This window comes from Molothrus aeneus, chromosome 14, assembly GCF_037042795.1.
Source record: "Molothrus aeneus isolate 106 chromosome 14, BPBGC_Maene_1.0, whole genome shotgun sequence".
Lineage (NCBI taxonomy): Eukaryota > Metazoa > Chordata > Aves > Passeriformes > Icteridae > Molothrus > Molothrus aeneus.
The window spans coordinates 7,779,792-7,802,211 of NC_089659.1; the positions used below are offsets into that span (position 1 = coordinate 7,779,792).

General features: G+C 46.6%; 1 protein-coding gene across 2 annotated transcripts in view; it reads left to right on the top strand.

Moving 5' to 3' along the window:
- The window catches only part of PASD1 (PAS domain containing repressor 1), a 52,166-nt gene that overhangs the window by 24,940 nt on the left and 4,806 nt on the right, over positions 1 to 22,420 (top strand). The window contains exons 4-17 of one of the 2 annotated variants that reach the window (XM_066559655.1): positions 824 to 978; positions 1,713 to 1,804; positions 3,609 to 3,698; positions 4,772 to 4,892; positions 6,278 to 6,391; positions 7,039 to 7,157; positions 8,831 to 8,913; positions 12,490 to 12,596; positions 15,202 to 15,349; positions 17,429 to 17,510; positions 18,861 to 18,984; positions 19,790 to 19,890; positions 21,345 to 21,503; positions 22,013 to 22,216. In XM_066559655.1, coding sequence (XP_066415752.1) covers positions 824 to 978; positions 1,713 to 1,804; positions 3,609 to 3,698; positions 4,772 to 4,892; positions 6,278 to 6,391; positions 7,039 to 7,157; positions 8,831 to 8,913; positions 12,490 to 12,596; positions 15,202 to 15,349; positions 17,429 to 17,510; positions 18,861 to 18,984; positions 19,790 to 19,890; positions 21,345 to 21,503; positions 22,013 to 22,216 — 1,699 coding nt within the window. The remainder of the gene's footprint in view (positions 1 to 823; positions 979 to 1,712; positions 1,805 to 3,608; positions 3,699 to 4,771; positions 4,893 to 6,277; positions 6,392 to 7,038; positions 7,158 to 8,830; positions 8,914 to 12,489; positions 12,597 to 15,201; positions 15,350 to 17,428; positions 17,511 to 18,860; positions 18,985 to 19,789; positions 19,891 to 21,344; positions 21,504 to 22,012; positions 22,217 to 22,420) is intronic. The other variant, XM_066559657.1, reaches the window with a different exon arrangement.

Below are 22,420 nucleotides of genomic sequence, written 5' to 3' on the forward strand. Positions count from 1 at the left end.
AAAATGCTTTCTGCATACCACCCTCAGTCTAGATCACAGCAAGTATGCATCATCATGAATACACTTGTAAAGCAAATTAATTACTACTGGAAGAGGTTGTATGAAAAGTGTTATCTCAGATATGAGCACTGGAAAGAAAACTTTGGAAGGAACTAAATGGATTTGCTTTCTCCTCTATTGTTTTTAATGGAGGGGGAAAGCCTAATAAATACTCTTGATTTGTCAACTGAAAACCCGTTGTAGTTCTGCAGCCAGACCTGTAACATTCCCAGTTTCATACATCACAGCAGTAGATTTTCAAGACCACATACAAGATTTTATTTTGCAGTTCAGTTGCCTCTGCACACTGTTGTCTCTTGATAAGCTCCTTTTGCAAGTGCAAATCAGAGAAATCCTTCACATTTTGACGTTTATATGTTTGTGTACTAACTGCAAAACAAAAGTTCATAAAAATTAAGTGAGAAAAACATGAATATGCATGAACATACTTTTCTCTTATTGGAGGAATTTCTCCCATAACACCTTCACTGTCACTGCTTTTGAAACAGTGGGAACTGAAATGTATGAAATGTATGTCAGGATATGATCTTTCCCAAATGAACCCAAGCCTGTGTTACCTCCAGGTGTTCCTTGCTGCTGGTGCATTCAGTCTTGCTACCAGCAAAATCTTTGTGTGCAAGCCCAATTTTAAACAAATAAACATTCCCAGCAGAGTTTAGATTCTTTATTAAAAGTGTTTTGCTGGGGCAGGGTAGATACCTCACCCTGGTTTGTGCTGTAGGTCCTTCATTCTGCTGAGTGACATTTATGGTTTTGTCCCCAGGGCATCACGCAACAAATCTGAGAAGAAGAGGAGAGACCAGTTCAATGTCCTCATTAAAGAGCTTTGCACCATGCTGCAGGGCCATGGCCACCCTCTCAAGATGGACAAGTCCACAATACTGCAGAGGACCATTGACTTCCTACAGAAACAGAAAGGTACTGGGGGTCTGGCCCTGCAGCTGCCCAGCAGCCAGCTTCCACCAGGAAATGCAAATCCCAAGCATCTCAGGTGCCACCCAGAGAGGACAGGAGCCTGAGTGAGGGGCAGAATAAGGGACAGCAGTTGGCCTCAGGATAGCTAGGGCCGAATACATTGCTGACCACTTAAACACGGACAGATTTGAAAAGATGCAGTGCTGTGCACCTTTTATGTGGCTACATTACCCTCACTGGCCTCCACATCCCCTGGCCTGCTTTGTTCCCTCTCAAACAGAAAAGCTGAGGACCAGCACCCTTACAAAAGTCAGGGGAGAGGGTGTTCTATGCCATCTTCCCAGGTCTCTTGGATTAGGAGATGATAAACCTGTCCTGCTGCCTGGGCACTCACAAGAGCAGCTTGTGAAACAGCTCCAGAATTGAAGGGCACAGCTCCAGAATTGCAGATACCCTTTGCTCACAGGAATTCTCTACTACTCTAAAATTAGCCCATTGATCTTAGTTTTTAAGGTTGTCTTCAGGTCACCTAAAATGTCTCCATTTCCCTTTCTTGATTTCTACTGCATTTGTATCATGATAGCATGAAAAATGACTGTTGCATGCAAGAAGGCTTTGTGTGAAGAATGATATAAGGATTATTCCTCTAACAGCCTCTTTAAAGAAATCTTACTTGAAAATAAAAAAAAATCCAAGTAGCATGAGTCATGTTGCTTTTTTGATATTTTCTCTTTAAGAAATCACAGCACAGACAGAAGCCTGTCAGATTAGACAAGACTGGAAGCCTTCATTTCTTAGCAACGAGGAGTTCACCCAGTTGATGTTAGAGGTAAGAAGAAATTAAATAGATTAGTGAGAAATAATCAGTTCAGTGGAGTAGATCAGGGATATGCAGTTCTTTGTCACCTGTAGGTCCCAATGTTAATGATTTCTGCTCTGCTGGCACATACAATGCAAACCTGAGACCAATGTTGTACTAAATGCTTTGCAGACACAGAATTAAAAATAAGATTGCTTCCCCTTGAAGATAAAGGGCTTTTCATTTGGGAATCAAGGCTGATTTGGCCCAGATTTGGCCTGGTGAGAGAGGAAAAAGAGAATTTCCTTTTTCAGAAGAGCCGCTAGAGCTGGCAGTTTTAGGAAAAACTTGAAAGGACCTGAAAAAAGCAGAGCAGCTCTGTTCCTCCCACATGCCATTAGGCAAGCAGCACTGCCTGTGCTGCCTCTGCAGCTGCTGCCTGTGCGCTGCTGTCCTCTCCTTGGGAGTGCTGCCTCTTCTGCTTGAATTGCCTTGAAGTGCATTCAGGAAAACAGCTCTTATACTCCCACCTCTGAAATGCTGTGCTGATCTAGAAACATCCCCCAAACCCACATTTGTGCCCTGGGTCTGTGCTGCAGGCTCCTGTGGCAGGGACATCTCCTGCCCTGCGTGGGCACTGCTGCTCTTTGCCCCACCAAAAGAAGGGTGGATGCTGGGCTGAGCTGGGAGGTGCTGCTGTGTCTTAGTTACTCCTTTTCATCAGGATGTCATGACTCACCTCTCTGGAAAAGTCTGTTCATTCTTTCTGGGAATCTCTTGCCAAACAAGTCAGCTTGTTCCAGCTGAATCCAAACAAATTCCCCCCTTAGATTGGAAGTGGTGGGGGAGAGCAAGCCCTCTAATAACTGCTGGCTGGCTGGACTCTGGCAGGCCATTGAACAGTTTGCTTGAAATCAGTGGGATTTTTCCAGAGAGGACGCAATTTGAGCAAAGGCAGAGTGTGGCAGTGAGGTGGGGGAGATGGGGAATGCTGCATCTTTGGATCCCTGTAGCTAAGCTGCAGAGCAGCCTAACAGTGTCTTTAGAAGAGCTGGCTTTGTGCACAGTGCTGACCAGCTATTAAACCTCCCAGATCTTGATGTTAGGGAAGAATAAGGACAGACACTGCATAAATGGTACAAGGAGATACTGTGAAGAATAGGGAGAACACAACATCCAAGGAGAAGAGCATAGACAGTGACTTAAAAGGGACAGAGAGGTTTGACTCTGGGACAGAAACCACCGTGAGTGAGAAAGAGGAAACAGAACAAGCCTTGAAATTGTTTTGTCACTAACCTTACAAATCAGCGCTTTAAGCAAAATAAATAAGGCTTTAGATCCTTTTCAAATTGTCCATAAACTGCTAAAAATACATAATTGTATAATTTTTATGTCTCTGCTTATCCATCCACAAAGCTGGATTTGCCATGATGATGTCTGACATCTCCTTACGCACTGAGTTTGTTAACTATTGTGTAATTCAGAACACATAATGAAGTGACTGGAGTCAGCAGGATTGTGTGGGTGTTGAAATTCTAAGCATCACTGTCTCACTTCATGTTAAATAAATATTCACTGGGTGAAAAATACAAGTCAATTTAATAATCAAGAGAATGAGAAAGTAAGAATATAAAAAGAATGTTGAATTAGACAGCACGTGTAATTTTTATTTTTCCACATTGAACTGTCATTTCTTTGATTAATTTCTGCTAGGTTTAAGCTGTTAGAAGCATCACTAAAGAATCAATGAATCTAAAATATTTTAAGTTTTTCTATTGCATAATTCTGTTTTGGTTTTTTTTTTCCTTTTTTTTTTCCTGCCTATTATCATTAGGCACTGGATGGCTTTCTCATTGCTCTTACCACTGATGGGATTATTATTTATGTGTCTGATAGTGTTTCATCTCTGCTGGGACACTTACCGGTAAGTTCTGACCATGCAATACCCTGAGGCTCATTCCCCTCCTCAGGGCAAATCAGTCAGTGCAGGGCTGGGGATTGGTTTTGTCCAACCAAAGAGGGAACTGACTGTGGGTGGGAGGTCAACCAAGAAATTCTTGTGGAGTTTCTCAAGTTCCTGTGAATAACATTCTCTCCCAGGGTCTGTGAGTTAGCTTAAAAAAAACCCAACTGTGCAAAATCACTGTGCTCATAGCTCATCACTTGGCTATCCATCTAAAGATCTGAGAGGTGTTTAACCCACCAGGTTAATGGAAAATCTTATGATTGTGAAATGAGTGCTGGAGCTCTTCTTAGATAATGTAAATATTATTTCAAAACTGAATCTATGCTCTTTGAATGACATTGGGTTTTTCTACTTTGAGCCCATAGTCTTCAGTAACAAATGTGTGGCCTCAGAGTTTTCTGGGGGAACCTCTAGAAACTAGTCAGTTGTCAGGTGCAGAAATTTCAGCTTGGCCCCTCAAAAACAGTTTTCTCTTTATCTGGTGCCAAGCATGAAGCACCAAGGATGTCCTAAATGAGGGGAAATTGGAGCACATAGTTACCTGAATGTCATGTGTGCAAAGAACAAATCTCTGCTGACATTTTGGTAGAACCCCTTTAATCAGGATGTGTGGGTTGATGAGCACTGAATCACTTGCAAGTCAAGCTGATTTTGCCAGATGTTCAGCCTAGAAGACAAATGGAGGATGTAGGGAGGAGCTCTCCTTCTGTGTCCTGCTTTCAAAGAAAAATGTTTCACTTCTCATCATGTTACATTCCTGGGCTACCAGGGTTTCTTCTCCAGCCTGTATCTGCCTGAACTGAAGGGCAGCCTCTGGGACTCATTCGATGTTTTGCAAATAGACAGTAATCCTGGGGTAAAATAGTCTAAGGGCTACATTCTGCCCCAGATCCATCTGCAGATTGATTGGGCTTCCTTGTCTTAGGCATCTGCACCAGACCTGCAGTGTCTGTGCTCTGCTGAGGGGTGAAAAGGCATGTGGTTGTGTCAGGCTGTACTGCTGAACATGACAAAGCATTCTTTTGCATCAGTCAGATTTGGTGGACCAAAATATATTAAACTTTCTGCCTGAGGGGGAGCAGAGCGAGGTGTACAAGCTACTTTCTCCACATGTGCTCATGACAGATCCTGTTGCAGCTGATTTTCTGAATGGTAAGTTCTGCTCTTGTCTCTTGGTGAGAGAAGTTTGCCAAAGGTGAACAGCTCCCAGGGAAGTCTGCACAGAGCTCTCCAGCTGGCTCTTGACTTCTGCTTTGCTGCATTTGTGGGTTTTAGTGCATCACATCTCTAATGTTCGTATGTGCTCCCAGTACTTGCTCTTTGATTAGGAAACTCTTTGTTTTACCATCTGCTTTGCCCCTTGGATGGTAGATGCTTTTCCCCAGATGGGATGCTAGACTAACCCTGAGAAGGGAAAAAAAATTGGAGAAATCCCAAACAGTTTTGGCAGAGCCATTATTCCTTAGGAAGCTTGAATGTCTCAGGACACAAGAGAAGCCCTATGGTAACTTAAGCAACTTCCTATCTGAACAGTCCATCAGGATCTGTACTGCTGGCTGCTGTCCCATGTCCCTTCCCCTCAGAAAATGTCCCCAGGACCAGAGCAGGCAACAGCATCTTCCCAACACCTGTATTTCATTAATTAATGTTTCAGCCTGTGCTGAGCCTCCACCCCTTTCCCAGTGGGTTTGGCAAAGCCACCAAGCAGCACTGGGCTCCCTCCCTGCTGCCCCATGAGCACCAGCAGGAGCTGAGCAGCCTGAGGATGCTCTGAGCACCCTGATGATGCTCTGAGCAGCCTGAGGATGCTCTGAGAACCTTGGTGATGCTCTGAGCAGCCTGATGATGCTCTGAGCACTCTCATGATGCTCTGAGCAGCCTGGTGATGCTCTGAGCACTCTCATGATGCTCTGAGCTGCCTGGTGATGCTCTGAGCAGCCTCTTGATGCTCTGAGCAGCCTGGTGATGCTCTGAGTAGCCTCTTGATGCTCTAAGCAGCCTCTTGATGCTCTAAGCAGCCTCTTGATGCTCTGAGCAGCCTGGTGATGCTCTGCCTGGGGGTGGTTTTCCTCAGGCCATGTGGTCTAATCCATAGAGTTCAGACTTGGGGCAGAAAACTGAATTAGAGCTTGGCACAGTGCCCTCCCCTGTTAATGGAAGGGCTTAGGGTGAGTTCAGTGCCCTTTGGTCCTACTGAGCCGTGCCAAAGCAGAGTGCTGCAATACCCTGTACCTGCCCTGCATGAAATCCTAGATCCATGGAGTCAGGGGAAAATCCTGCTGGCCAGTGCAGCCAGGGCTTCACACTCAGCTCACTGGGGTGACTGCAAAGACAGAAAAAAGAGTGAGAATACATTTCCTTAAGCAGAAACAGATGATAATTGCTCCTAGTAGTTATATATTTACTTCTGGGCATCAGAAGCTTCCCATCAGGGTGTGCTCAGATACCACTTGGTAGATAAATTAAATATGTGAGCGAGCTAAAGTACAGACTTCTAATAACATTGTCTGTGTCTCCCTCTCTTTCTCTCATTTCAGCAGAAAAACAAATAGAGTTTTGTTGCCATTTAGCAAGAGGCAGCTTAGATCCAAATGAACCCCTGATGTATGAATATGTGAAATTTGTAGTGGATTTTAAATATTTTACTCATGGTAAGTTACTGTTCCAGCCTACCTTTGTCTCTCCACCTCTCTCCTTTAAATTTTCTTGACCTGTAGCATCTTAAAGGCTCTGTTTCTGCTGAAAATGCCCCATAATTGTCAGGGATGGAATGAGCTGTACATACATTGGGTATACTTTTCATACAAAAGTGGTGGGGAGTCTGTTGATCAGAAGAGTGCACTCTCCTGCATGTTGTGCCTAAAGCTGATACCAGACTGAAAATGCCTCTGTTGGACCCACTGCCAATTGTAAAGCAGCCTACTTATTCAAATACCCATTAAAAGATGGTATTCTGTTTCACTTGTGGCAGCGGAATTACACTTTGAGATTAAATACTTTGAGGTGCCTGTAAAATCCTGAATCTTGCAAATGTTGGCCTAGAGAAAGACTGACAAGGAGACAGCAGCTGCACACTGTGAGCTGCTCCGAGCTGTCTTACAAAGCTGCCCTGGGTAGGGGTTACAGCCTGGATCCTAAAGGGTCATGCTTCAAATAACACCAGCGTGGATCAGGGTGGCATCACCCTGTGGGCAGCAGGAGCTGGTTGCTGGGTTTCTCCACTCACTGTACCTGTCTTAACACAAGAAGAAACCTCTCCTTCCTCTTCTTCTTGAATAAATTGTCTGGTTGTTCCTAGTGCCTACACCCTCCTGTAATGGCTTTGAGTCAGCTATTGCACGGGCTTTCAGGTCAGCCCCAGAGGAGCAGATCTGCCTGGTGGCCACCGTGCGCCTGGTCACGCCACAGTTCCTCAAGGTGAGCCCTGAAACACCCACAGCAGCAGGGGCAGCAGCACAGGGGTGGTGGAGGAGAGGGGACGTGGCTGTGGCTGGGTATTGGAATAATTGCCAATAGAGCTGGGCAGGACGTGCCTGAGCTTGTCTGGCACTTGGTGCTGAACCAAACAGCGGCACTGTGGTGTTTTACCCCAGAGACACTTCTGGCTGGCTGGATGTGTGGTGTTTTACCCCAGAGACACTTTTGGCCAGATGGGTGTGTGGTGCTTCACCCCAGAGACACTTTTGGCCAGATGGATGTGTGGTGTTTCACCCCACAGACACTTTTGGCCAGATGGATGTGTGGTGCTTCACCCCAGAGACACTTTTGGCCAGATGGATGTGTGGTGCTTCACCCCAGAGACACTTTTGGCCAGATGGATGTGTGGTGCTTCACCCCAGAGACACTTTTGGCCAGATGGATGTGTGGTGCTTCACCCCACAGACAATTTTGGCTGGCTGGATGCTGGAGCTGGGCACTTGGATGCAAGTCCAGGCCTGCAGGAGCTCTGGTGGTGGTGGGATAGGGCTTTTCCCCCATAACAGGGGCTGCTCCTCAGGTTTTCCTCTGCTGGAGAAGCTTTAAGGCGATGGTGAAGGAAAGGAGTTGGTTCTGATGGAGGCTTTGGATCCAAAGCTTTATTTTGGCCCTCAGGCCTCTGGATCCAGCAACAGCCCCAACAGAACTCCCTGAGCCTGTGGCTGCTGCTCCTTTGAACCCCGGGGAGAGGGGCAGGGAAGGGGCAGGGAGCCACCAACCAGGTACAGGGGGGAGTCTCAAGGGACAAAGGACACCTGGATGGCCCAATGCCCCCCAAGGGTAGAGGGCATCCTGTGACTCTGCCAATCACTCAATGCCCTTCTGGAATGCCAGGACTGACAGACAGTGCTGGGCAGGGGGCAAGGGAAGAGGAGGGAGAGGTGACTGACACACCTGGCAGGGAATTATCAGGGAGGGATCCGGGGTTCTGGAGTAAACCCTGAAATCACAACACAGCAGCTGGGAGTGGGAGATGACATAAGTCTGTATTTTGGAAAGATAAGGGATGAAGCAGAAGCTGCTTTTGAGAAGAGGTGGGTTTGTGGGGGGTGCCTCAGAGGGAAGCTCCAGGACAAGGTGACCAGCTGCACCACTTGGGAATTTGCAGCCTTCAAAGACGAGCATCCACCACTCCTTTGTGTAAGGATCTGCATCTTGAAACACTGAAAATGTGTGTCATGGCCTCCTCCTGCTGGTCTGTGAATGTCCCCTGGCACTGATGGCAGGGATAACAACCCTGGGTGCTGCTTGCTCAAGAGGGCATTACCAGCTCAGTTAGAGCCTGAGCCTGGAGCTCTCATCCATATTCAAATACCATATTCAATTTGCAAAAAGCTGGGGAATTTTGCCTAGAGTGCAAGACAAGACTCTTTGACTATTTATCCTAGCTCTGAAATTCAGTTCAAGGTAAACTATTCACCCGTTTTTCATCAGTTCATGCATCTATAAAACATGTCTTACACATTCCTTAGAGGAAAATAAGTCAAGTGCTTTAAAAGCACTGTATTTTGCTATGGTTTATTTTATGAGCAAGATGCATGCTAGGTTTTGATAGCAGGCTCCTTTTGTCATTTCACAGAATTAAATGTCTGAATGTACCCACTCTTTTGCAGGAGCTCTGCAATGTTGAAGAGCCATGTGAAGAATTTACATCGAGGCATAGTTTAGAATGGAAGTTTTTATTCTTGGACCACCGGTAAGAGATTTGGGTTTAGTCACTGAAGAATAAATAAACTGTAGCTTAAAAATAAAAAACTTTGTGTACCTATTGCCTGAGATCCCAAATGGTATAGTTGTAATTACATGCAACTTAGTGAGTAGCAGTACTCTGAACTTAGCTATTAGGCATCCTTAAATGCTTCCCTGTTTTCCATACTTTAGGCAAGTAAGTAACCATGGAAAATGTCAAGAATGTCTAGAAAAATCCTAACCAAGATAATAAGTCATTGAAAGTGAGCAGTGTGGATCCCAATATGTTCCCCATATTGGTTTGTCTCCTCCTTTCTACAATTACAGCTTCCAGGAATCCTTCTAAATCTTTTGCTGTGTCAATAAACTTTTGACTTTTCTCCTTGAGAAAGGATAGCGTTTCTAAAACCAAAATAAAAACCAGTGGGTTTTATTATTTAATTGTAGATTAGTTTTTGACAATGCAATATGGTGGGCTGGAATTCAGCTTGGTGAATGAAACAGACTGGAACCAGTTTATTAAGCTGCTTAATTCAGGATTAATTTTCTTCAAAAGAAGCTGGTGGGTTTTATTCACTCTCTGACTTCTCTGTATTTGACATATGTGCATAAGCACATTGTAAAATCCTACCCTCTTCATTATCCCTCCCTTTGTGAGCTGTGCAAAGTGAAAACAGAAGACTAGTAAATAAGGCTGTAAGGAAAAAAATATTGGTGGGGAAAAAAAATCTAAATACCATCTCCATTAGAGCAAGAAAGAGAGAGAGCAAATAAAAATGAGTAATAACTTTCATTTCTATAGAACAGAAGGTGTGTGCCTCACATCATACCTTGAAGCATGGAGGAACTGACCCTGTGACAGCCCTACAGTTGATAATGTGTGGTTTGGGACAGACAGATAATTATTAATTCAGATGAGATCTCTAACAAAGCCACTCCCTTGCTGGAGTGGCTTTGTTAGACTTTAATTGGCCTGTCTGATAATGCACATTTTTAGAATCAGCTGATTGATGTTAAGATCTGTAAAAGAGCCCTAGGCCCCTCACGTCACTGATGAAGTGAGCTGCTTCTCCACAGGGCTGTGTCCCAGCAGCTCCTGTGAAAGGGTTGAGTAGGAGCTACTTTGAAACTTGTCAAAGAGTCCTTTGATGAATGTGGGTTATGACTCAGAGAGGAATCTCTGTGCTGGGTGCTTGCAGACACTCCAGTGCCTCTGATATCCCCAGAGAGGAGGCCATTGCTACTGAGAGGAAATTAAGATGATGCAGATGCTGAGGCAGAGTTTGTGACAGATCCAGATGCAAGCAGTGAGCTCAGACCCAAGAGTGAGCAGGAGATCATGGGAGTTGTCTCATTTAATCACCAATTCCAAGCTCTCTTCAGTACAGTCTGCAGGACACTGGAAATGTTGCTCTTTCTTGCTGATTTGCATCAGCACAGGCTGCCTGACACTGAGGTGTGCCACCAGCAGGGCAGAGGGTACCCAGCAGAAGCTGGAACCAGGACCTTTGCTGTCATGATCACAATTCAAATCAGAGTAAAGATAGATGCAATAAAAATGTTCCATAGATGTGGATAAACATAAGATAGGAAAAATCTGTATTCTGGGTCTCTATGTAAATATGTGTAGAGGAAGAAAAACCCATCAACTTTGATAATGATTTGTTTCTCTTCTGCACTGTGGTACTGTTCTTATTTTCCCTTCATTTATTAAGAGACTGCACCCAAAAGACTCTCTAAAGACTGTGCATTCCCATTTGCACAGCAAGCTGCAGATCTCAGGACTGGAACTTGAGCTAACAAGACACTTTTAAATTGCTCCACAAGGCATCTCCTTGTTAAATGACAGATGAGGAGCATTTTGTGGTTTCTTTCTTTTATGAAGAGCTCTGGTGATATTCAGGAAAGCATAATAATTTCCTGATCAGCTTAAATGTTTATCTGATGTGCATCTGAAAGACACTATTCTCTTGAATATAAGCATGTTATTAAAAGTAGGAGAAACAGTGATGCCTTCTGCCAAAGAGACAGCAAGGACACTTTAATAAATACACATCTTATCATCATTAACAGAAATCTGGGTCACATGAGGAAAAGGAACAGAGTGCTATGAAAAGTTACTTAAATAAATAAAGCTGTATTGTGACAGAGACCACATGTGTGCTCAGCACATTCTGTTCCAGGGGATTTGCTGTGGAGTGGAGGCCTGGCTCTCCCAGCTCACCCCTTGTGCTGGGACTCAGGAGCTCCTGCTCACACCTTGCTCCTCCTGGCACTGCTGTCAGGCAGATTGTCCTTCTCCCCCATTTCTTGGTGCCAGGCTGCCACAGCTGTGGGGAGGAGGGAGGTTACAGACCTGCCTGGGGTCTCTGTGGCTGAAGAACCAATGCCCACGGTGTCTCTCAAGGGGAGAAATGTGGCACAGCCAAGAGAGAGTTTCACACAGTAATAACCAAGAAACTCAGGACTGATCCATCCATTGCATGTGTAATACAATGAAATAGCTTTTTCCTTGTAGTCTTCCTTAAGACTTCTTAACACTTCCTTAGGACTTCTTCCTTAAGAGCATTCAGCTCTTAAGGGAATGAACAGGAGAGGGGCAGCAGGAGAGGCAGGTTTGATAGGCACCATCACCTTCAGGCTGCCCCATTTTGAGTTATTTACCATTTTGCCCTATTCCTGAGAAACACACTGAACTTGGCAGGTGAACACTGCCAGCACATCCTGCAGCCACATCAGCACAGGTCCTGCCTCACTGAGTGCTTGAGTTGGTGCAGGCAGGGTTGGACCTGAGCTCTGGGAGATGCAGAGTGACAGGCTGATACAGGGAGCAGAGACAAAACCAGTGGTTTTCCCCCCACATTTCAGTGTTGTTTCGTAATCATAAGCTGTCAGGCTGTGTTAGGATGCCTGCTTTTAAAAAACCTCATGTTTTGCCTAGAAAAAGGAAAATCTAGAATTGATAGCAGAATAGTGAGGTAAGTCATTGCAATGTGCCTGTCTAAATACTTCATCAATTCCTTCTCTACCAACCAAAGCACAGACAGGCCTAAATCAGCCCCATGCCTATTGCTATCTGCACTACCAGCACAGAAAGTTTTGTTGGCTGTAGTTTCCCAAGCTTTTCCAGGGGAGCAATTACTTTTTCCCAAGCTGCAGCTTCCCACTTATTCTCTCTTCTCCAGTTGCTACCCAGATGACACTTACATCCAACCTACTGGATAATTTTACTCTGGCTCCAAGTTGTTGTGTGCAGGATCAGCCATAGCATTTCTCAAGCTGTGTCTCACAAGCATCCTTAATGAATTGAGTCACTCACATATGTACATGCCTTTCTCTACACCCACATAATGAATAGGCTGTGGAACAGTAAACACACACCTTTTCATTTGCTCAATTTGCACCTCTCCCTTGCTGTCAGTTTTTTGGTTTGTATATGAAAATGCATCACTGCCTAGATGAAAACCCACTCCAGATTTCCCTGCCAAGTGAATGATGGTGTTTGTTGCTGTATCACAGCTTATCTGCCAGGATGTCAGAGTCAAGTTTTGTGCTCACTCCCTGCCCTTTGCTTCCTTTCTAGGGCTCCACCTATTATAGGATATTTGCCCTTTGAGGTTCTGGGAACGTCAGGGTATGATTACTACCACGCAGATGACCTGGAGCTTCTTGCTAGGTGCCATGAACACTGTAAGTTGTCCTGCCTCTGCAGCGTGTCTGTCTCTGATCTCCTTTGTCACTTGTGCAAAACCTTTCACTGTCATTGCAAAAGGCTTCTTCTTCAGGAACATGCAGGAACTCTCCCTGCCCATGTCAGACTGTCACAGCTGACACTTACCTGGGAGGTTGGAATCTGCAGAATTCCCTCAGATCAGGAGCTGTTAGTGCAGGTTTCCTAAATTGGCAGATACCTTGTTTGAGCACAGGCTGTCTCAGAGTGAAATGAGATTAGAAGACTGGGAGTCAGAACTATCCCCCCTCTGCCCTGTGAGTTTTGTTCATTTGTCACAGTTCATGGGGTCTTGCCATTGCCCTGGGCTCTGGAGTTAACCAGGAGGCTCAGCTCACCAAAACACCTTTTGAGAGCATCATTTGGATCACCTCCCTGTGCAATTAGGTGCTGTGAACCTCACTTACTCATTAGCAAAATGCTTCTGGAGGTTCAGAATTATTTTACACACAGAAGTACTGAACACACTTTCCCTGTGGGTGAAGATGGCTCATGTTTGGTCAACCTGAAAGGAAAACAACAAAGCAGAAGAGTCAAATTCAGGCTAATGTGTGAACACCAAAGAAGGTCCAAGAAGTTTATTTTCATGCAAGGAGAAATAGTGTGGCCTGTCAGAGGCAGGGCAGAAGGAGAACTCACCTGGTTTCCACGGCAGTGCTGAAGAGCTGTGTCTTGTTGAGGGCTGGAGCTAACATGAAGAAGGGCAGAAGGTGTCTGCAGGTGTGGTCTGCTCTTAGTCAGTGTGCAGCTCCTACCAGATGTGAGATGCTTTATCCCAGGACCCAGACTTTTCCATTTTATTGGGTGCATTTCAGACTGAGATATGTGTCCTGTGGTGGTTTTGCATTGCCAAGCACTGCAATGAAAAATAACTACTACATACTTTGTAAAATCTAGGAAATCAGGTATTTTGCTAAGAAGTATTACTTACAGGTTTCTTGTGGGGGACACTGTCTGTCTCTCTGCTATCTCCACTTGAGAGTGTTTTGTTCAAAGGAAACAAGGACACCCCAGAAAGTGGAGCAAGCAGGATGCTGTAATTGCTCTGAGATGCAGAGCAGCACAAGGCTGGGACCAAGAAACTCCACCAAGAAGCCCCACAGCCCACTGGAGAAAACCTGCAAACCACCCTCATCTCTACCACACACCTCTACCACTTACATATATGAGGAGCTGAGGGACCTGGAAGAGAATGGGGAAAAATGGGGAAAATACTTCTCTGCATGTCAGGTTTCCCTGCTCCACTTCCCTGCTGGCTGCCCTGCCCTGCCCAGGTGCCAGGGAACTGGGTTGCCTGGCTGAGCACATAGAGGAAGCTGTGACAGGGGGACACAAAGTTGTGTCAAATGCAGCAAAAGTGAATATTAACAGAGTATTATAACTACTCTCAAGTAGAGTACTTCTTAGTGCTGTTTGCTTAAAAGATAATTCAGATACAAGTGAGAGCCTTTTGGTAATGGATGTGCAGTTTGGTATAGCCACAAACTGTACTGAGAGTGGGTCAGATCATTCAGCAGAGAATCAATTTGATGATTTATATTCTACATCTCTATCATCCAGGCATTCCTCTTATCTATTAGAAGAATATTTTCACAACACACCTGTAGGAAAGGATCATTTTGTTTTAGCGCACAGGGAAACAAAGTAAAGTTCTGGCAAAGTGACTTAGAGACATGTTTCAGGACATGTCTGCCAGGACTAGGAACTGAGGGATCCCCAGCATCTCATGTTAGCCAGAAAATCTCTGCTAAGTGCTTCATCTAAAGCCCATCACTGGTAATGGGATCACTGAAGAAGTCAGTCCTGATATTTTAACAAAATAGAGGTGTTCAGGTGAGTAAAAAAACCACTTGGGTTAGTGTGGCTTGCTAGGTTCCTGCTTGTCACATTGACACTTTGGGCAGACATCCTGACTACTGTCGAGTGAAATGGGTTTGCTAAAACCATGTTTGTATTTTACTTTGCATTAATTGTGGGTACTTAAGTGAGCATGTTTCATTTTGTACTCCCAGCAGTCTGGAACAATTTGTGTGGTTATTTAATGTAGTTCCCCGCACTATTTTCCAGTTGTATTACAGCACCTGAGATTCTTCTGCACATAGCCTGATAATATATACCACATTGGAGTAGGCCAGGTCTTAGAAGAAAACTCTCAACTAAAATCCACAATCTTGTTGTTTTGTGTCATTATTAGGATTCTTACTTCACATCTTCAGTCTTTGAAATGCATTCTCATGTACTTATGAAAGGCAAATAAATTGTTTAATTAATGTTATTTATGCTTATTTCAGGGAGCCTGTAAGTTATAAGAATGTAGTTAGTTATACAGTTATACCAGTTATAAGAGAAATCTCAAAATAGCAAAGGGCACTCCTGAAAGTCAGTAGGAATGACCCCAAATGAGCTGAGTACATGGTTATGTATCATCTGTCTTCTTCATAAAGCTCAAGAACCATTTTAGCACTGCCCAGTCTGGGAGAGGGGTGTGGGACTGAGTGGTGATTAGATCACCTTTGCACCATAAAATCCCCTTTTGCTATAAATTGCTTTCTTTCTGTTAAACAGTGATGCAGTTTGGAAAAGGCAAATCCTGTTACTATCGGTTCCTGACCAAAGGGCAGCAGTGGATATGGCTGCAGACTCACTACTACATCACCTACCACCAGTGGAACTCCAAGCCTGAGTTCATTGTTTGCACTCATCTGGTAGTTAGGTAAGCACCAAACTCTTCACAGTGTGCTGTGTCTCAGTGTTCAGCCACTGCTTCTTCTAGTTCTGTTTCATGTTGACCAACATGCTTCGTGTGCCTTGCTGTGCCTTCTGACACATAAAATTATGTGTAATTCCATAAAACTATTCTAACAGGGAATATGTCTTTTATTTACTCTTTTTTCTTTTTTTTTTCTTTTTTTGCAACTGAGCCAAAAGCCTGGAAGCCAGCTTTGGCCAAATCTATCAGTGTGTTACATTCCCCTTTGGTCCCTGGTTGATGACATGGCCACAGAAAAGAATTAAAGCTGTTGGGAATCAGACATATCTTTCTGGGCATGAATGAGATCATATAACTCCTACAAAACCTTTTGATCAGAGCTTTAAGTATTTATGACTTGAAGTTAGCCGCTGGCTTGCTGGCCTTATTCCTCACCCAAATCCAGCCCTGGATCCCCCCCTAGTGGAAAGCTGCTGGTGCTGAGTTCCAGCCCGTGCTGGAAGGCAGTGCATGTAGAGGATGCTCTGTGAATGCACCTTCTGGAGGGGAATCTGCTGGATTACCACAGCCAGCTCAAAAAGAACTATGTGAAGAGTAAGAATCTATTTTCTGAAGGGCTTGAAAAAATAGTGACACACTGGTTTGCTCTATTAACTTGAGTAAACTTATTGCTCGCTGTATTTTTGTATGTGTCAAGAATCAATTTTTTTTCTGGTCCCCCTCTTTTCCTGTCAAACATCTGGAAGAGCAAACACTAGTAAATGTGAAATATATGGGTCTGTTGGAGTGAGCCAGAGGAGGGCCATGAAGATGCTCCGAGGGCTGGAGCACCTCTCCTGTGAAGACAGGAAGAGATAGCTGGGGTTGTTCAGCCTGGAGAAGAAAAGGCTCCAGAGAGACCTTAGAGCCTCTTCCATGCCTAAGGGAGCTCTAAGAGAGCTGGAGAAGGAGTTCTGGAGTTGTAGAACGAGGGGGAATGACTTTAAACTCTCAGAGATAGATTTGGATTAGATCTTAGGTAGAAATGGTTCCCCGTGAGAATGGTGAGGCACTGTAAGCCCAGAGAAGCTGTGGCTGCCCCATCCCTGGAAGTTTTAAGGCCAGGTTGGCTGGGGCCCTGAACAGCCTGGGCTAGTGGAAGGTGCTCTGCCCACAGTAGAGGGCTTGGAACCAGATAATTTTTAAGGTCCCTTTCAACCCAAATTATTTTGATTCTGATTCTGTGATCTGTGGTATAAACTACACATGAAGTGCTAACATAAGCAAATGTTACACTGAGACATTACTTCTCAGTTGTCTTACTTCTGCCATCCTTCAGGGTATTCAGCTTCACTTTAAGGGCTGAATTTATTGTGCATGAACTTGTTTCTTCTTTCTGCTTCCAGTACCTCTTAAACCTAATTATGTAGTCCTAAGTAGATTTTGAAGTTCAATTCTGTCTCAGATAGTTAAGGCTTAAAATATGTTACTGAAGCACCCAAGTTAAAATGTTCTTTCAGGAAAATTCATTACCACAATGATATAAGTGAGGTCGGTTCAGCAGCTTCTCTTGCCTCCCACAAAGGTTGCAGTTCATTAATATTTCATCACCCTAAAGTCTGGCACCTCTCAGTGCCCACAATGCATGAGCACTCAGAGTCTTTGAAACATCCTCTCCAATTTATCCCAGTGGTGAATCATGGGGCATTTGTTACTGTAAATATTTCATTATTTCAGAGGGAAAAAAGTAAGGGAAGAAAATATACAGTTCCAGAGGTGCCTTATAGGGGTTCCTGCACTTGTGTAGCTGCCTGTTTGTATTTGGAGCTTCCACTGGAGTGCAGGATGTTAACTCTGATGCATGTACAGTTCTGTGCACCTTCAGAAGGAAGGACCTGCCCAAGGCATTGTGATAGGGATCACTGAACTACCATGCAAAAAAAGGATGCTTGCTCATCATCATCAGGTTAGAAAATGAATGTACATTTGTTGTGGTAGTGTACCTGCACAGAAGCTGTAAAATATTTTTTGTTGTTTTTTGGGGGGTTTGTTTGGGGTTTGTTTTTTTGGTTTTTTGGTTTTTTATTTTTGGTTTTGCTTTAGTTACGCAGAGGTTCGGGCTGAGAGAAGACGAGATCTTGGCCTTGAAGAGTCATCAATTGAACTGGCATCCTCTTCTCTAAAGGTACCACCTTCCTTCACAGCTGATTGAGGAGATGTTCAAACCAAACTGAGTCATAGCTTACCAATCTGAGGGAAATATCTGTTCCTCTCCATTTTCTTTACTCTCATCTCATTCCAAGCCTTGAACTGGGTCATTATTCAGGCAGGCCCTAAGAAGCTTTCTGGTGCATGGCTCCAAATTGTCCATGTTGGTTTAGGACAGGCTGGATGAGCTTTGAACTTCCTGATCTAGTGGAAGATGTCCCTGCCCATGGCAGATGGTCTGTAACACCAGGTATTCTCTGATTCCACAATAGCTGTGAACTCAGCAGTTGCATTCTCTGTTCTGGTCCCTGTAATCTTTCTGAGACCAGGACACAAACCTCAGCTCAGAAGCAGAGAAGTAGAGCTGGAGCTGGAGGCCAGATTGCTGTACCTTAGCAAGGCACAGAGGATCCCAGAGTAGGGCAGTACCACAGGGTACCTGTTTTGCTTGTGCCAGCTCTTCACTGATACTCAGATGAAGATGGGAAGGCAAGGGAAAACACTTACCTAGATTTCACCTCAGCTGCTGGATCACATCAAGTGTAGGATTGTGACCTATAACTTCCATGAGCAATAATTTCCATGGCTTGAGTCAGGGTCATTTTAACTACTTTTAAGTTTCTCCTCTTGGTAGTTTACCAATAAGACCAGCAATCAAAGTCATTTCAAGTGGATCATTGTGTAGCTGTCATTCCATCAGCCTCATTGCCTTTCAGACATTATTTTATGGGGGCTCAGGCTGTTCCCCTCTGCTGCCCAAGGAGCAGTGAGTGGGATTGCAGCTCTCAGCACTGCCCAGTGCCTGTCCCCCTCAGGAGACCTTTGCTGTAGGTCCTCTTGGGGCTCTAGCTGATGTCTCCATGCCACTGCTCCCTGTCCCTTCCCAGTCGTCTCCATCTCTTCCATGGATCAAACCATTCCCCAGGTAGCACCTCCTGCCAGCATCATTCATTCCCCCTGCCACCACCCCCAGTGCACCGCAGCCAGCCAGCTGTGACATCCCTGAAGAGATCGGGCAGAAAGAGCCTGACCAAAGCAATTTCCCGTTGCCCAGGGCTCTGTGGGCAGGGAGAAGGAGCTGGCACAGCAGAGTGCGGGCCGTGGGCAGCAATGACAGTGAGGAGCAATGCTCCAGTGCTGCTGGCTGCCATCGGGTGGGTGCCCGGGGCTGGAGAGAGGCTCCTTTGTGCCCGCGGGCTTTGGGGTGAGCGCAGCGGCGCCGGGCGGGCAGGGTTTGTCTGCAAACAGCGGCTCCAGGAGGCGGAGGTCCCTTCCAGGGCCGTTCCCTGCTGCTGAGGGCCTCACCCTTGTGCTTCGCTCCCCGCAGAGCCACAGCAGCTACCTGGAGGTGGGGCAGTGCGGCAGCAGCCAGGACGCCAGCCGGGAGGGAGTGTCGCTGTCCTCGCACAGCTCCCGGCGCTCCTCGCACACCACCCTGTCCGACTCCACCTGTAGGTGCCGGGGCAGCCCAGCTTGGGTGGGCAGGAGGGCGGAGCAGCCTCCCAAATGCTGGGGTTGGGCTGGGAGTGACCAGGGAGGGGTGGGAGGGGGATGCTCAGCGCTGGGGCTGACCCAGCGAGTCATGGCAAGTCACAGAGCAGCACAGAGCCAAGTGTCACAAGTCACAGAGCAGCGACAGAGCCACGGCCACCTGCCGCCTCCTCCCGCTAACCCACCCCTGTGTGAGAGCCATTTCCCCGGGCTTGTCACCAGCCGAGGGCCACGGCTGTTTGCTGTGCTTCTGGGGACAAGAGGGGACTCGCTAGCTTGATTGAACCAAGCTCATTGGTGAAAGTTTTATGTTGAGATAATATAATTTTACTATGGGATCTCTCATGTGAAATCCCTGCAGAAGAGCATGGAAGGATGCCTGCCTTGCTGGCAGCTCCATCCCAGCTCCCATCAGCGCCCTCCTCCCCCTGGGGGAGGCTGCAAAATGACTGCAGTGCCCTGTGTAAACAGGAAACTCTGGGGACTTTTCTTGAGATTGTTGCTGTTGGGAGAGTGATCTCATCTGGATGCACCCATGGCGGGCAGGCTGAACAGGGGGTTAGCATCAGGAGGAACGCAGCAAGTGATAGGGGGGAGCCAGAGGGACCAGAGAGGGGCAGGGAGCCAAGCTGCCCGTAGAGGGGCAGGCTGAGGACCCACTTGGGCGCTGTTTGGGTGGGTGGACAGGTGCATAGGTGGATTTGAGGCTCAGCCCGAGCACCCAGGCCGGGCTGTGCTGTGTCTCAGTGAATGTCTCTCCCACAGCCACGTCGTCCATGCGGCGCACGGACACCAGCACCCCCACGCGGGCGGGGGCTCCGGGGGACAAGGCGGCCCTGCGGCTGGCAGCGCCCGGCAGCGCCCAGGTCAGCGCTGCGCCCTCTGAGGCTGCAGGGAAATGAGCACAGCAAGCGCTGGTCTCACCCCCAGAGATGCTGGATCCCACACTCCGGGTGTGCTGGGGCTTCCTGGGGAGTGCCACTGGCTGGCAGAGCCATGGAGAGACACCAGAGGCTCCTCTGCTGCCTTCTTCCAGCACTCAGTTTGCTCCTCCAGGCTAAATGCCTTTTCACACCACCAACCCTCTTCTCTTGGGGTTTGTACGCATGAGGTGGCCTTTATCCAAAATGGGTGCTGACACCAAGGCCTTGAAATTATCAGGGACATGCAGGAACCTAAATTCTCCCTTCAGATATATCCTTGTCCAATTCCCTGCGCTTGTTCATCCCTGGTATGAGCTGTTAAAGCACCAGCTCTGCACTTGAGGTGCTATGGGCCTACAGTAAGGCAGAGTTCTCATTTCTAGGCCACTCCTCAAGCCCGTGGTGAGCACCTGTCTGAGCACCCGTGGCTCAGCTGGCAGTGCCCTCCCAGCACCCTGTGATGGGATGTGCTTTGGTTTTGTTCAGTGCACTGCTGTGGCCTGTCAGCAGGGCAGCCCAGGTGGCTTTGGTTCACTGCCCTCACATCCTTGCTGGCTCATCCCAGAGTGGGGACAAGGTTTCTGTACCCTTTCTGTTGCTGAGATTTACCTGCAACAACCTTACTGCAACCACTTATTTCAGAGAGCAAAGAGAGCAGGTGAGACACCCAGAGAAATAGCACAGGAGAAGGTTTACACCTGTAAAAAGTGTTGAGGGCTGCTGAAGGCTTCTCCCTAAATCTCTAGCAGCTACCTACAGGCTGATACAATGCTGAAGAGTTTTAGTAGAGGAAAGGGATGTCATGGAAGGTTTGAGTTAGGCCAGGAAAAGAAAAGAAAACAAAAACCCCAAGAAAAATGAGTCATTAACCATAATGACAAGGTCTGTCCTTACAGGGCTTTGATATCAGTGAGGTAATTGTTCAGACTATAAAATGGAGATTGAAAATGGGCACTGTAGGTGTGAAGGATGGTTCCCCAGGTGGGATTGCAGCCCATATTGGGCCTGGCATCTGCCAAATATCATTAGCAGCACAACTGAATGCCCAGCCAGCAGGTGTGGCAAGGGTTTGGATGCAGTGTCTGCCCCAAAACACAAGTGGGCCCAAACCAGCAGGGTGTTCTCCTGAGGGGAGAGGAGAGTCCCATGTGTAGACACTTCATTTATGCAGAAATTATAGAGACCAACACCTGCAGGGAGGCACTGTAAGCCAGATGTGCTGCTGCTCTGGAACTGCAGTGGCACTTTGGTTAAATATGCAATTGCCATTTTTTGTCAGCATCATGTTTTTTATGGCAAAAGCCGACAAGCAATCATTTTTCTGAATCCAGCATTGCTATAGATGTGAGTAGCAGGACTGGTCCTACCATATGGTCCCTTTTCTCTGTTCTCTGCAGCCAGTGTACCATTTTCCCACCCAGCTGGGGATGATGCACCAGCTGAAAGAGCAGCTGGAGGAGAGGACTCGCATCCTGCAAGCTGACATCAAAACACAGCAAGAAGAGCTCCATGTCATCAAGGAGCAGCTCCAGCTCGTGCAGGACTCCAACCTGCAGGTACCTGCTACCCCTGGTGCCCCCAAACTCACCAAACATTTGCTTTTCCTTTGAGCACACAGAGCAGTAACAAAATTGTCCGTGGCAAAAGCATTTGGGAATGAACTCTTGACAAATTGGTAATTTGGTTTCAGCTGTGGGAGTGGTGTTTCCCCAGAGATGAGTGATGTCAGTATCTGGCTGAGTATTGAATCAGTAATTTCTGTGATTTAGAAAAAAGCAATCCCAAATTAATCCAAAGTCTCCCATGCACAAAAAGCTTGGTGGTTCCATGTCTGGTTAGTGCAGCTGGATCCCCACTGCCACTCCTGCAAAACACAGCAGGCACAATGGAGCTGGAACGTTCCTGCCTCTGAATAAATATTTGACACAAGCTAACATTTGATTTTCTGTTACTCATGGTTCATTTTGCCCCTGGATTTAGAGATACTGCTGCTGCTGCTGCTGCAGTGCTGTTCCTGCCAGGCAGCACAACCAGCAGCCACCTCCTGTGCCTCTGTCCCCCACAGATGCTGATGCAGCAGCCGATCCCCGTCATCCTCAACGCCGCCGTGCAGCAGCCCAGCCCCCGGAGGCCGCCCCAGGGCACACCCAGGCACAGCACGGCCAAGAAATCCCAGCAGCCAGCCCTGCCGGGGACAAAGCAGCACTGCAGCCCCCACCTGCTGTCACCGCAGCCATTCCTCAGGGACCCCTGTGGCACTGCCCCCCAGGTCACCGGCTGCTGCATTGTCCTCATCGTCCGCTTCTCTGGCTTCTGAACACTTGTCTGCCACTCCTCCCCGGGGTTCCATGCGTCCCCTCTGTGTTGGTTTTACTGAGGAGTTTGTGTCAGGAGTCACTTGTGAACAAATGTCTCCTGACACAAATGTCATTCAACTGTAAAAATAAAAAACAGGTATCTCCTGACACAAATG